The 14,942-nt window shown below is 38.0% G+C and overlaps 1 protein-coding gene across 16 annotated transcripts in view; it reads left to right on the plus strand.

Annotated features, from left to right (window-relative positions):
• The window catches only part of ATM (ATM serine/threonine kinase), a 160,403-nt gene that overhangs the window by 56,975 nt on the left and 88,486 nt on the right, over positions 1–14,942 (plus strand). For 13 of the 16 annotated variants that reach the window (XR_004959326.1, XR_004959324.1, XR_004959325.1 and 10 more), the window contains 5 exons: positions 927–1,096; positions 2,255–2,501; positions 6,300–6,415; positions 8,069–8,195; positions 9,010–9,209. Coding sequence is in view for 12 of the 16 variants with exons in the window: in XM_036260009.1 (XP_036115902.1) it covers positions 927–1,096; positions 2,255–2,501; positions 6,300–6,415; positions 8,069–8,195; positions 9,010–9,209 (860 nt within the window). In the remaining 4 variants the exon portion in view is untranslated. Of the gene's footprint in view, positions 1–926; positions 1,097–2,254; positions 2,502–6,299; positions 6,416–8,068; positions 8,196–9,009; positions 9,210–14,942 lie in introns of those variants that run through there. The other 3 variants (XM_036260005.1, XM_036260007.1, XR_004959327.1) reach the window with 2 other exon arrangements.

Raw genomic sequence — 14,942 nt, forward strand, 5'->3', positions numbered from 1 at the left:
TGTGTTTTTAAATAGTGTATTTATTTGTATGTTGTGTTATTTCTTGGATTCATTTTAAGGGCATTTCGTAAGGCAGTCATTGAACTAAATAGGGTGATTGACCTCTTGTCATGCTGATCAGACCCTCTGGAATAGCATTTATTGCATGAAACAGAGGAAACAGCAGTAGCGAGTGTTTTCCTTGGTTGATTCTGGGGCAGGACATTGGGATTTAGCAGGGCCAAGAGTGAAATTTTAGAGCTTTTAAGTTGCCTGATTAGAGAAGGAAGACCAGGGTGCGGCCTTGCCATTACATCAGCACAGTGTTGTAGAATGTTGGTCCCTGCCCTGTTTTACTAGCTCAGCATTCATGGTTTGGGAAGTACCAAGCCTTTATGGTATAGATTTTTATGTGATGAACCAGTGACAGATCAGTGGCCTGCTATACCATTCTGCATCCTAACAACATGGTTCCCATGGAGCTTTACAGTAGGCCAACCCATAGGTAATCAATCTTAGACAAGTTAACCTTTTACTGCTCAGGATTAAAATAAGTTGCTTTTTAAAAGAAATTATACAATTACACTACCTAATTATTATTGTAAGTGGAATATAGTGTTTGGATTTTCTCATTTGGATTTAGGACTGAGAAGAACTTTAGACCTTCCTTTGGAATATAATCAAAGGTTGAAAATTGCAACATATTTTCCTGTTTTTTATCAATAGTTATTAAGGGTTTGTTATGTGCCAAGCATGGTGTACATTTTTCTTATTTAATCTTGCTGAAGGGGGTACTTTTATTATCCCCATCTCATAAATGAGTAAATCAAGAGATAGAAAAGTTAAATGAATACTTAAAGTGATACTGTTAGTAAATATTAACAAGGATTTAAATGACATTACTTTGCTCTTTTCTTAAAGTGTTGACTTCTTTTTGACTTGTACAGGTTTTAGAGAAAGTTTCTGAAACTTTTGGATATAGACGTTTAGAAGACTTCATGGCTTCTCACTTGGATTATCTGGTTTTAGAATGGCTAAATCTTGAAGATACTGAATACAGCTTATCCTCTTTTCCTTTTATTTTATTAAACTACACAAACATAGAGGATTTCTATAGGTAGGTTTACATATGGCACATATCAGATAACTTTAACTTAAGATTAGGTAATAATGTTTACCAATCTTCACCCCCACATGCACAGATGTGGGAGGTTGTATAGTGTATGAGAGGCAGGACAGCTTGTTTTCTCTTTTTTTTTTTTTATCCTCACTCGAGGACATTTTTACATTTTTTGTTCAGATAAAGTGGTAGGGAGAGAGAGAGAGAGAGAGAAACATCAACGTGAAAGGGACACAAACATAGAGTGGCTGCCTCCCACATGACCCAACGAGGGCCGGGGACAGACTGCAACCGAGGTCCCCTTAGCGGGAACTGAACCCGGGTCTCTCTGGACCACAGGCCAACGCTCTAACCGTTGAGCCAGACCGGCCAGGGCATGTCAGCTTGTTTTAATGAAAGTGTACTGAAGGGAATCCCTGGACTTTGGATCTGGTCCTAGCTATGCCAATAACCAGCTGTGTTACTTTAGGCAAGCCATGTAACTATCCTTAGGAACTTGATTTTTTAAATCTATAAAGTAAGGAAGTTATACACAGAGATTTTTAATGTTCCTTTCAGCTTTAACATTTGATAATCTTTTCTCTGAAAAGTGAAAGATAAACTAATAGTGGCTGGTTATTTCTGCTTTGTTTTTATTTTTTGTTGCTTGATTATAGGACTTTTAGTCATTATTTCTATTTTAATGTAAAAGTATTTATTTTGCTAGCTCTAACTCTAGAGAAGAAAATTTTGAAGATGGAGAGGTTTGAAACAACTAAAGAGTAATGTGTAGGTATCAGGGTGATAGGTCGGTCTTTCGTAATTGTTTAGTGGTGCTTATTCAGTTTGGCGATAATATTTACATTTATTCTTTTACATTATAAATTGTTTTCACATTTTATTTTATAATAATTTCATATAAATTGTTTATGCAGAAGTAAACAAATTTAATTTCTATTTTTTAGATCACAGAATTATTCTAAGATCTCTTTTGTTTTAATGTGACTTTAGAATTTACTGAAGTTCATTTTTCCATTTATAAAATTAAAGTAAGAATTCTTTATCTAGATACAATAATATTCTAATGTTTATTTAAAGAATTTTATGATTTTGAGAATTAGAAAATTTTACTTTGAAAGTTATGTATAATATGTATTTAAAATATTTATGTTTTAGATCTTGTTATAAAGTTTTGATTCCACATCTGGTAATTAGAAGTGATTTTGATGAGGTGAAATCCATTGCTAATCACATTCAAGAGGATTGGAAACATCTTCTAATAGACTGCTTTCCAAAGATTCTTGTCAATATTCTTCCTTACTTTGCTTATGAGGGTACAGAAGACAGTGGGATGGCAAAGCAAAGAGAGACTGCTACCAAAGTCTATGATATGCTTAAAGATGAAAACTTACTAGGAAAACAGGTGTGACTTCAACATTTACCTACATTTTATCCCCTAATGTATCTGAGATGTAACTTTAAAATTTTAAGTCTCTATTCATTTATGCAGATAAATTTAATATGTGGTAATCACTATCTAGCATAGACAGTCCATGAATTTTTTGTTATACAGTGTTTGTTCCTTTTGATTTGCTTTTAAATGAAATGTTTTTAATCAGAAATTCTACAAAACAACTTTTGAATATTTTTTTTCTTTTTAAAATTTATTTTAATTGGCAGTAATAATAAATGCAAGTTAAATTCAAACAATACTGAACAATGTATAGAAAATCCTACCTTATTTCCTCTTCAGTCTCATTAAGCCCTTTGTTTTTCGAGGAAAAATACAATCCTGAATTTCTATACCCTTCTCTTTTGTCCATGACTACCTTCTAACATATGGTATAATTTACTTAGGAATTATGTTTATTTGTGTGTGTGTGTGTGTGTGTGTGTGTGTGTGTTAATCCTCACTCAAGAATGTTTTCCCATTGATTTTTAGATAGAGTGGAAGGGAGGGTGAGAAGGGAGAGAGAGAGAAAGAGACATCTCAATGTGAGAGAGAGACATTGATTGGTTGCCTGCTGCACAACTTCAGATGGGGCCAAGGATCAAACTTACAGTCCATGCACATGCCCTTGGCCAGGAATCAACCCCTCAAGCCTTCGGTCCATGAGCTGTTCATTGTTTTTTTTTTTAATCCTCACCCGAGGACATTTTTGCATTTATCTTCAGATAGAGTGGGAGGGAAAGAGGTAGGAAGAGAGAGAGAGAGATATTGATGTGAGAGAGACACATCAACTGGTTGCCACCCACACAACCCCAACAGGGTCCTGGGACGCACTGCAACCGAGGTACGTGCCCTTAGTGGGAACCGAACCTAGGATTCTCTGGTCCGTGGGCCAACGCTCTAACTGCTGAGCCAAACTGGCCAGGGCTGTTTTTTTTGTTGTTCTTCTTGTTGTTAATTGTTTTTTATCAATCATCTCTACTATAACTACTGTGAAAATAGAATTTTCTTTTTTCTTTCTTGTTGATGTATCCTGACTACCTCGTATATATTGAGTACTCATTATTTGATAAAAGATGGAGTCAAGTAAAAAAGGATCTAACAATTTTTGTTTTATTGTAATTTACATAAATTTAAAATTTGAGGCAACTTATATTAAAACACATAGGAGGAGCATTTGTAACAAAAATAATTAAAAGGAATACATATATAATTTTTTAAGGTAAAAGAGGATTGGTCAGTCCAATTTTTTTTAATGTAAGTAAGGATGAGTAACCAAATTTGGTGAACGTTGGAAATAATTGGATAAAATTTGAGAGCCTCTTCTTTTGGTTGCCCAGAGAGTAAGTCTGTAATCTGGCGGCAAATGGTGAGCAGAGGAGCTCCTTTGCCAAAGGCCAGTTGGAACAGAATGTTGGTATGCCAGGGGTGATGGACTTTATAAGAAATACTCTCTCTCTTCCCCTCCCACCCAGTCTCCTAGATTAGACCTTTGAGCAGACCTAATCTTATTATTCTTTTTTTTTTATCTATTCAGACCAAAAGATAGCAATTTTAGAGTCAGAAGTAGTCTAGGAGGGAAAAGTGATTAACTTAAACCTTGATTTTTTAGCTGCTTGTCTAGAGAGATATATTAAATTCTCATTAGTCTCAATTTAGCATGAATTTGTCATCAGTTAATTTTTTCTTTGTTTCTCCAATATGTGCTTTATCTGAATCAGTCTTCAAGATACTTTTTGTTTGTTGGTACTTATTGTTACGGCCGTTATCAGTCTTTGAGTCTTTGTTGGTTGTTGAAAGCCTACAATCTTTACAGTTATAAGATTGTTTAACTATACTTAGACACCTGAATATTGTATATGTACTTTAGCTAAAAGTATAGACCTGGCTTATTAGAAAGTCATATGAAACTAGTGAACTCAGTTGGGACCTTATGTGCAAGGAAACTCATTAATTTTTCCTCTGATATTAATTAGACTTTGCCAATTTGTCCTTACTTATTCTAGATATACTTTGAGGTTGCATTTTCACAGTGGCTAAAGCTTTGGAAATGATAACTTGGACAACTGATAAGTAAACCTAAAGGAAAGGCTGGGATTTTTTTTAAAAAAATGTTTTTATTGCTCTGGCTGGTTTGGCTTAGTGATAGAGCATCAGCCTGAGGACCAATGAGTTGCGGGTTCGATTCCAGCCAAGGGCTTGTACCTCAGTAGTGGTTCATCCCTGGCCCTGGTCAGGGTCGTGCACGAGGCAACCAGTAAATGTGTCTCTCTCACATCGATGTTTCTCTCTCTCTTTTTCTCTTTCTCTCCCCCCTCACTCTGAAGATAAATAGAAAAATATCCTCCAGTGAGGATTTTTAAAAAAAACTGTTTTTATTGACTTTTTAGAGAGAGAGAAAGGGAGAAAGATAGCAACATTGATGTGAGAGAGAAACATTGATTGGCTGCCTCCTGCATGCCCCCTACTGGGGGATGAAGCTGGGCATGTGCCCTGACCTGGAATCAAACGAACCTGGACCTCTTGGTCCATGGGATGACGCTCAATCCACTGAGCCACACCAGCTGGGCATGGCTAGGATTTTTACATTAGGTATCTTGTCACGTTAAAAAATATTTCTGTTATTAGAAAGTGTTTCCAAACCTCTTTATGCATCAAGTAAATCAGCCATTTGCTCTTTAGAGCACTGTAATTCTTTATTTGGAGAGCTAATAAATTCATCTTTAAGATTTTCACACAGTTTCATTCATATGGCTGAGGTGTAATGTAGCAGGCCCATTCTTTATATTTAGAAAATTTATGCTCTTTGTGAGGCTATTGTAGCAGGAAGTGAGTGACAAAGAGTCTGCTTCTGTTGGATTTAGTCTGTTGTTGGTGACAGGATGTAGATAGCAACTAGCTTTAAAATCTGAGATATCAGTTAAGGGAGAAGTCATACAAGGATCAAAGAGATGATCCAGTCACTGAGAAGTTAAAAGTTTCCTAAGTGAAATAGCATTCCCAAATAAGAGTAAAATGCAAGTTGAGGAACAGTGCTGATCAGTGGGGAATTAGCTGGCAGGGGAATGATTAGGTTGAGCAATTTAATGTTAGGCCTGAAGTGTTTTTCAATCAAAATGATAAGCGATTCTTTAAAATTTAAGGGTCAGCCATGGTTAGTTTGGCTTAGTGGTAGAGCATTGGCCGGCAGACCAATGAGTTGCATGTTTGATTCCAGCCAAGGGCACGTACCTCGGTTGCTGTTCGTCCCCAGCCCTGGTCAGGGTTGTCCAGGAGGCAACCAGTTGATGTGCCCCTCACATCGATGTTTCTCTCTCCCTCCCACTCTATCTGAAGATAAATAAAAAATATCCTCGGGTGAGGATTAAAAAAAAAAAAATTCTGTAAACCAAATTATGGTTTAAAGACAAATACCATATTTCATTTATATATGGAATCTGATGAGCAAACCAACTTGAAACAGACTCATAGACCCAGAGAGCAGATTGGTGGTTGCTAGAGGGGAGGAGGTTGGGAGACTGGGTAAAAGAGATGATGGAGTTAAGAAGTACAAATTGGTACTTAACAACAAAAAAAAAAATTAAAGGATCAAATTAAGGGAGTTTTGTATGGTGTGGTTTCTTTACTTTCCTCTCAGTTTATATAAGTTGGCTATTTCCTTCTGTGATCACTAAATAATTGTGGAATTGAGGCAATAACGTGAGCCCCTTGAGCTTACCTTAAAGGTCACAGACATAAAAACTTAAACATTTTAATTTTATTTTCTTGCAGATCGATCATTTATTCGTTAATAATTTACCAGAGATTGTGGTGGAATTACTGATGACATTACATGAACCTGCAGCTGCTGATGCCAGCCAAAGCACTGACCTCTGTGACTTCTCAGGGTATGGGTGTTTTAAACTTACTAATTTCAGAAGTTTATTTACAAGTATATTGGCTGACACCTTCAAATGTCTATTTCAGTTTTTAGGCACATGCTCTGCTTTTAAATTATTTCTTTAAAAATAATTGCCCTGGTCAGTTTGGCTCAGCGGTTAGATTAGAATGTCAGCCTACGGACCAGAAGGACCTGGGTTTGGTTCCCGTTAAGGGCATGTACCTCAGTTGCAGTTTGTCCCTGGTCCCGCTTGGGGTCATGTGAGTGGTAACCAGTCGATGTGTCTTTCTCACATTGATGTTTCTCTCTCTCCTTTCCTCCCTCTTTCCCGCTCTATCTGAAGATAAATGCAAAAATGTCCCCGGGTAAGGATTAAAAAAAAAAGAATAACTTCCTTTGGCCCTGACTGGTTTGGCTTAGCCATTAGAGCATCAGCCCACTGACCAATGAGTCTTGGGTTCGATTTCGGTCAAGGGCATGTACCTTGTTTGCTGTTCATCCCCAGCCCTGGTTGCGATCACGTGGGCGGCAGCCAGTAGATGTGTTCTCTCACAACAATGTTTGTCTGTCTCACTCTCCTCCCTCACTCTATCTGAAGATGAATGAGGATTAAAAATAATAATAATAACTTCCTTTGAACTGAAATAATTACCTATTTCTACTGTAGCTCTCCACAGTAACTGTTCTTTCTAATTGACTCTCTTGTTTGCAAATTTAGTGACCTTTTTTCCTCAATCTTTCTGTAATATTTGAGCATTGTGTCACTGGCTGTCTCTCAAAATTTTCTTCCTCATGATACTTTATTTTATGTTCCCTTCTCCGTATCTATGCCTTATGTATGTAGATCACTTTGCCTTTATCATCTTTCTTAGCTATTAGAATCTTATTGTACTACAATTTAATTCGGATGTGTAAACCCACTTGGTTGTACGTAAATGTTATTTTCCCAGCTTGACTATAAACTGCTGGAAAATATCCTTTACTTTTTTGGTATGCCCTGCAGTGCTAGTTATATGAAATAATAATAACATCTGCCAAAGTACTTACATATATATAATTTCATTTGATATAGATAGTGTTTGATTACTGTGTCTTAAAGAGCTTTAATTCAGTCCTGGCCTGTTTGGCTCAGCAATTAGAGCGTCAGCCTATGGACCAGAGAGACCTGGGTTCGTTTCCGCTAAGGGGATGTACCTCGGTTGCAGTTTGTCCCCGACCCCAGTTGGCGTGTGGGTGGCAACTACTCAATGTGTCTCTCTCACATTGATGTTTCTCTCTCTCTCTCCCCCTTCCTCTTTCCCTCCCACTCTATCTGAAGATAAGTGCAAAAACGTCCTTGGGTGAGGGGAAAAAAAAAGAGCTTTAATTCAGACCTGAGGTGTAGTGACAGGAAGGCTCCTTTGTGCCATTAACTTCATAAATATGTTTTAAGCAGATCATTTAAAAACTGATTAAGTCGTAGAAAGTAAAGGTATTTAGATAATCTGATGCATGTCATTTTATTAAAAGTCTAGTTTTTCAGTAGAGAAATAATTTTTAAATTTGAAGTTAATATAATCCAAATTTTTATTCTGGAATTTCACTGGTCTGTCAAACAAATCTGTTTTTTCTTGATAATTTTGTTCTGACAATGATGACTTTTCCTTTCTATAACTCTTAGGGATTTGGATCCTGCTCCTAATCCACCTCATTTTCCATCGCATGTGATTAAAGCAACATTTGCCTATATCAGCAATTGCCATAAAACCAAGTTTAAAAGCATTTTAGAAATTCTTTCCAAAAGCCCTGTAAGTATACATTGGTAGTATAGTAACCGAAAAGAAAAATTTCTTATTTTTCAGCTATATAATCTGTATACACACATTGTAAAGAGAAAAAAGTAATCAAATGGAAAATTCATCTGAATAAAGAAGAAAAACATGATTTTCAAGTCCAGATCTTGGTATATTACTTGTGTTAATAGAAATATGTGACATATGAAGGCTGAATATTTTGTGTGACATTTAATTGTATATTGACTTGGAATTTTTAAAAACATGCTATTTAATTAGTTTATGAAAATTATGGGTTGACAATAGTATTTTTATGTTTATAATAGTCAAGTTTCGCCCTGGTCGGTTTGGCTCAGCGGTTGGAGCATTGGCCTGTGGACCAGAGAGTCCCGGGTTTGGTTCCTTCTAAGGGCATGTACCAAAAAAAAAAAGATAGTAAAGTTTGTTTTTTTTTTAAATCCTCACCTGAGGATATATTTTTCCATTTAATATCAGACAAAGTGAGAGGGAGAGAGAGAAAAAACCATCGATGTGGGAGAGACGCATCTACCAGTTGCCTCCTGCACGACCCCGATCAGGGCCAGGGACCGAACTGCAACCAAGGCCCCTGACTGGAATTGAACCTTCGACTCTTCAGTTTGTGGGCTGACACTGCAACTGCTGAGCCAAAATGGCCAGGTTAAGATAGTAATTTTCTTAATGTAATGTTTTGCATTTGATATCAGACACAGAACTAAATTCTGTAATTTTATTTTGAATAAAAAATATATTTATTAAATGAGTATATGCTATTGACAAGTTTTTACTAAAATGTGTCTTTATTTTCTAGGATTCCTATCAGAAAATTCTTCTAGCCATATGTGAGCAAGCCACTGAGACAAATAACGTTTATAAAAAGCACAGAATTCTTAAAATATATCACCTCTTTGTGAGTTTATTACTTAAAGATATAAAAACTGGCTTAGGAGGAGCTTGGGCCTTTGTTCTTCGAGATGTTATTTATACTTTGATTCACTATATCAACAAAAGGTAAATAATATATTTGGACCAAGATAAAAGTATTTTTGTACCCTGTTATCTTAATTGAAAATGTATATGCTTCTAAGAGGTAGAAGCCAGATTATTGTTTCCTGAATTTTACCTACTTTTTTAAAAAATAAGTTGCATTACTACTTCTCTATCTCTAGAAATCTTCAACATTTTAAAGTAAATATTGTAATTTTAGATGGCCTGAAATATGTATGTATGTTACCGTACCAATTTTGGTCACCAGTTTTGTTTTGTTTTTAACTTTTTCTTTATTGATTTGAGAGAGAGAGAAAGAGAAATAGAAGAAACATTCATGAGAGAGAACATGGATTAGCCGTCTCCTGCATGACTCTCCTTGGGGACTGGGCCCACAATCTGAGCATGTGCCCTGACCAGGAATCAAACCACTGAGCCACACTGGCTGGGCCTGGTCACCAATTTCAGAGTGTGTGTGTGTGTGTGTGTGTGTGTGTGTGTGTGTGTGTTGAGGCCAATTCTCCAGACCCATCTGTGTGTCTTAAAATTCAAATCAGTGTTGAAGAGACAGTGTCAAATCCCAAAGGTTAAAAGGCTCTTGGTGTTGACAAGATTTCCTTCACTCATCAGCCTCAATCAGACACCGGTGGTAAGTCTAGGTTGTCATTTGTGCCTCTGACCACCTGGTTCTAGATTGTGGGTTCTAATGATCCCTGTTTTCCTTGTGTTTGAGTAATTTGCTAGAGTGGCTCAACAAACCGGTTTACTCACTAGATTACGAGTTTATTATGAAAGGATGTAACTCAGGAACAGCCAGATAGAATTGATTCTGGGCCTGGGGCCAGTTAGCAAGGGGCACAGACCATGCTGAGGTCAGATATGCTTGTTTGGGGTTTGTGAAGCTTTGAGAGATTTTAGGAAAATCTATAGCATGATGCAAGAAAGGCCATTGTATTGAAAAGCCACTGGAAGTGGCTTGGGAGGGCTACAAGTTGGGTGGGTTAGGGACTTGGAATCACCTGGGGAAGGGGGAACATTGATGGACACTCAGCAAAGGAACAGTGTACTCTGCCAGCATTTCTGTATGGGAGAAAGCTGCTCCTTCAATCTTCTCCCTAAAACCAGACAATTCAGTTCTTCCCGTTATGTTCCTAGCGCCTTTAGGAGGAACTCCTGGCATTCCAGCAGCCCTTCTCACTCAGTCTCCACTGGTTTTCACAGCCAGCAGTTATGGGGACTTCTCTTCCTGGCACGGGGATCTTGGGCGGGGGGCCTGGTGTGGGGCTAGAACCCCTTGTTTGAGTCTCCACCCTCTTCTCTAGTTATAGAACTTCCGTTCAACTAGATTTCAGGTGCTTCTGAATGATGGTCGTTCTGTGTTTGTAATTTTGATGTGGTTATGGTAGGATGCAAGTTCCACCATCTTTTTTGTTAAATCATTTTTTGATTACAGTTGATATATTAGTTTCAGGTAGTGACCCAGTTTTTGGATCTTTTTTTTTCTTTGTCTTAAACAATACCCTTTAACATTTCATGTAGTACTGGTTTGGTGGAGATGAACTCCTTTAGCTTTTTCTTGTCTGGGAAGCTCTTTATCTGTCTTTCGATTCTAAATGATAGCGTTGCTAGGTAGCATACTCTTGGTTGTAGGTCCTTACTTTCCATCACTTTGAATATTTCTTGCCAATTCTGGCCTGTAAAGTTTCTGTTGAGAAATCAGCTGACAGTCTTATGGGATCTCCCATATAGGTAACATACTGCTTTTCTATTGCTGCTTTTAAGAGTATCTCCTTGTCATTAACCTCTTGCATTTTAATTATGTTGTATTTTGGTATGGGCCTCTTTGGGTTCATCTTGTTTGGAACTCTATGATTCCTGGACTTGTATGTCTATTTTCTTCACCAGGTTAGGGAAGTTTTCCATCATTATTTTTCACATAGTATTTGAATTCCTTGCTCTCTTCTCCTTCTGGCATCATGATACAAATGTTGGTATGCTTGAGATTGTGTCAGAGGTTTTTAATAGTATTCTTATTTTTTTTTTATTCTTTTTTTCTGTTCTCATTGGGTGTTTTCTACTTTCTTATCTTCCAGATATCTGATTTGATCCTCTGCTCCATCTCCTGTATTGTTGATTCCTTGTAATTTATTCTTTATTTCAGTTAATGTATTCTTCTGACTGGTTCTTTTCTATGTTTATAGTTCTGTTTTTCTGTTTTTTATCTCTTTGTTGAAGTTCTAAGTTCTTCTACTCTTCCCCTAAGTTCATTGAGCATCATTATAACCAGTGTTTTGAACTCTGCATCTAGTAGATTCCTTGTCTCCACTCTGTTTATATCTTTTTCTAGAGTTTTGTTCTGTTCTTTCATTTGAGATATATTTCTTTGCCTCATTTTGGCAGCTTCCCTGTGTTTATTTCTACATATTAGGTAGAACTTCATCTCCTGATCTTGGCTGAATGGCCTTATGTAGTAGACATCCTTTAGGACACAGTAGTGCAGGCTCTCTGGTCACTTGAGCTGGGTGCTTCAGGTGCAGTCTCCTCCCCATGTGGGCTTTGTGTACAAAAATTTACCCTCCTATTGTAAATTAGCATTGATTGCTGTTGCCACATCAGTGGGAGGGACTTACCCTCAGACTGATTGGCTGCAAGGACTGGCTGTGACCACCGTGAAGAATCAGTGCAGGGACTCACCTCTAGGAGCAGGACAGTTTAGCTGTATTCTAGTATGCTCTAAGTTTGTTCCTTGTTTGTCGAGGTGGTTGGGTGGTGCTTCAGCGTGGTCTGAAGCTGTCACGTGTGTGTGCTGGCTGAGTGGCCTCCTGGGAGGTATAGTCCGAGGGCATCTGCCACTTGTGTTCTGTTAGGGCCACCCAGTAGGAGCTAAAAGTGATATGCAAATGGTTGCTATTTTTTATAAGCTTGATCAGAAGAGGCCGAGCTACCCATCAAGACCAGCTGCTGCTAGTGCCAGGTTTGGGGCCATATAGCAAGAGGTATAGGGCATTCTGAGGCCAGATGCTGCTGCTTGTTTTAGAAATTTTAGGGAAAGTCCAGATCACGAGCCAGGAAAGGCTGTATGTATGGGAAAGCCACTGGAAATGGCTTGGGTGGATCTGAAATTTGTTTGGGACAGGGTCTCAGGGATTTTCCAAGGTGGGGTGATCAGCGATAGCCAGGTTTATGGAAACTCAGATATGGGGCCCACCTGCTGGCTTGGGCAGGAGGGCGTTAGAAAAGGAGCAGTGGCCTCTGCCAGTATTTCTGTTTGACAGAAAACTGCCCCTCCAGCTCTGGCACTGATGCCAGATAATTCCGTTTCTCCCCATGTGTCCCTGGTGCCTTTCGAGTTGCTGCCCCAGTGCTGGATCTCAGAGCAAGTGAATCTAAGTAAGTCCATGTGCGTACACTTTAAGAGGAATTGCCTAGGACCCCAGAAGCTCTCTATCTCACTCAGCCACAATCCTCGCTGGTTTTTACAGCCAGAAGTTATGGGGACTTTGCTTCCTGGCCCTGGAACACTGGGCTGGGGAGCCTGGAGTCAGCTGGGACTCTTGCTCTTCTTTTTTTTTGTTTATTCTCACCCGAGGACATTTTTTGCATGTATCTTCAGATAGAGTGGGAGGAAGAGAGAGAAACTTCTGTGTGAGAAAGACACATCGAGTGGCTGCTACCCACACGACCCCACCCGTGGCTGGAGACAAACTGCAACCGAAGTACATGCCCTTAGAGGGAACCGAACCTGGGACTCTCAGGTCCTCGGGCTTGTGCTCTAACTGCTGAGCCAAACCAGCCAGGAAGGGACTTTTGCTCTTCTGCAGCCAAGGTATCCTTCCCGGGTTTTAACCACCTCACGTGGGTTGGGACCAGTTGGTTCCACATCTCCACCCCTCCTACCATTCTGGATGTGGCTTCTTCTTTATATCCTTAGTTGTAGGACTTGGTTCTGCATGATGGTTGTTCTGTAGTTGTAATTTATTTTTAAATGCATTTTTATTGGTTTGAGAGAGAGAGAGATAAACATTGATCAGCTGCCTCCTGCACGCCCCCCACTGGGGATCAAGCCCAAAACTCAGGCATGTGCCCTGACTGGGAATCAAACTGGTGACCTCTCAGTGCATGGGACAACACTCAACCAACTGAGCCACACTGGCCAGGGCTAGTTTATTTGTAATTTTGATGTGGTGTGGGAGGATGTAAGTACTGCTTTTACGAATGATGTCATCTTGACCCTATTTTTTTTTTCTTTGACCCTATTTTTTGTAGTTGCATTGTCTTTTTGTTGTTGAGCTGTAAGAGTTCTTTATATATTCTTATATATTCTGTATATTGAACTCCTAATATATGATATGCAAATATATTCTAGATATTGGATTTTATGTGCAAGTAGTTTCTTTCTTCTATCTTGTATAAACTGTTTTTTGATGTACTAATGTTTTTAATTTTATAAAGTTCGACTTAACAACTTTATTCTTTTGTTCCATGTGCTTTTGGTATTATATTTAAGACTCCATTGCCAAATCCAAGGTCATGAAGATTTTCTCCTATGTTTTATTCTAAGAGTGTTATGGTTATGGTTTGAGCTCTTATATTTAGGTCATCGATGAATTTCAGTTTTACGCATGGTGTGAGTTTGGGGTTCAACTTCATTATTATACATGTAGAAATTTAATTTCAGCAGTCTTTGTTGAAGAGACTATTTCTTCCTCATTGAATGGACTTGGCACCTTGTCAAGTATCAATTGGCCATTGATCTATGCATTTGTCCTGCTTCTCAATTCTATTTCATTGATCTATCCTGATGCTAGTACCATGCTGTGTTGATTACTGTAGCTTTATAATAAGTCTTGAAATCAGGAAGTGTGAATCCTCCAATTTTGTTCTTTTTTAACATTGTTTCGACTGTTTTGGGCTCCTTGCAATTCCACATGAATTTGATGACTTGCAGTTTTATTTTATTTGTGTAAAAGAGAGTGAGAAAATTATGGTCACATTGAATATGTGCTTATTTAGACAGTCTTACTATGTCAACAATTTGTCTTCCAATCCATGAACACAGAATGTCATTCTATTTATTTGGACATTTAAAAATTTCTTTCATCCATTCTTTATAGTTTTCAGTGTACAAGTCTTTTATATTCTTGGTAAGTTTATTTCCAGTTATTTAGTTCTTTTAGATGCTATTGTAAATGGAATTGCCTTTTAAGTTTCTTTATGGATTGTGATTGTTGATGTATAGAAACATATTGAGCATCATCCCATGCACCAAGAGGTCGCAAATTTGATTCTTGGTCAGGGCACATGCCTTGGTTGTGGGCTCGATCCCCAGTAGGAGGCGTGCAGGAGGCAGTCAATTAATGTTTCTCTCTCATCGATATTTCTATCTTTCTCTCCCTCTCCCTTCCTCTCTATCTAGAAATCAGTAAAAACATATTTTAAAAAAAGTAACACAGCTGTTTTTATATGCAACTTTGCTCAGTTTGTCACCGCTAGTAGATTTCTTGTGGAATTATGTATTATACATGCACACGCCATCTGTGATATGTTTTTACTTCTTCCTTTCAGATTTGGATGCCTTTTCTTATTCTTGTCTAATTGTTAGTTAATATTGACTGGCATTGATGAAAATCGGCATCCTTGTTTTGTTTCTAATCTTAGTGGGAAAGCTTTCAGTCTTTCAACACTGGTTATGTTGTTACCTGTGGGTTTTCATAGGTTACCTTTATTATGTTGAGGAAGTTTCTGTCTATTCATGTT

Source organism: Molossus molossus, unplaced genomic scaffold, assembly GCF_014108415.1.
Source record: "Molossus molossus isolate mMolMol1 unplaced genomic scaffold, mMolMol1.p scaffold_m16_p_13, whole genome shotgun sequence".
Lineage (NCBI taxonomy): Eukaryota > Metazoa > Chordata > Mammalia > Chiroptera > Molossidae > Molossus > Molossus molossus.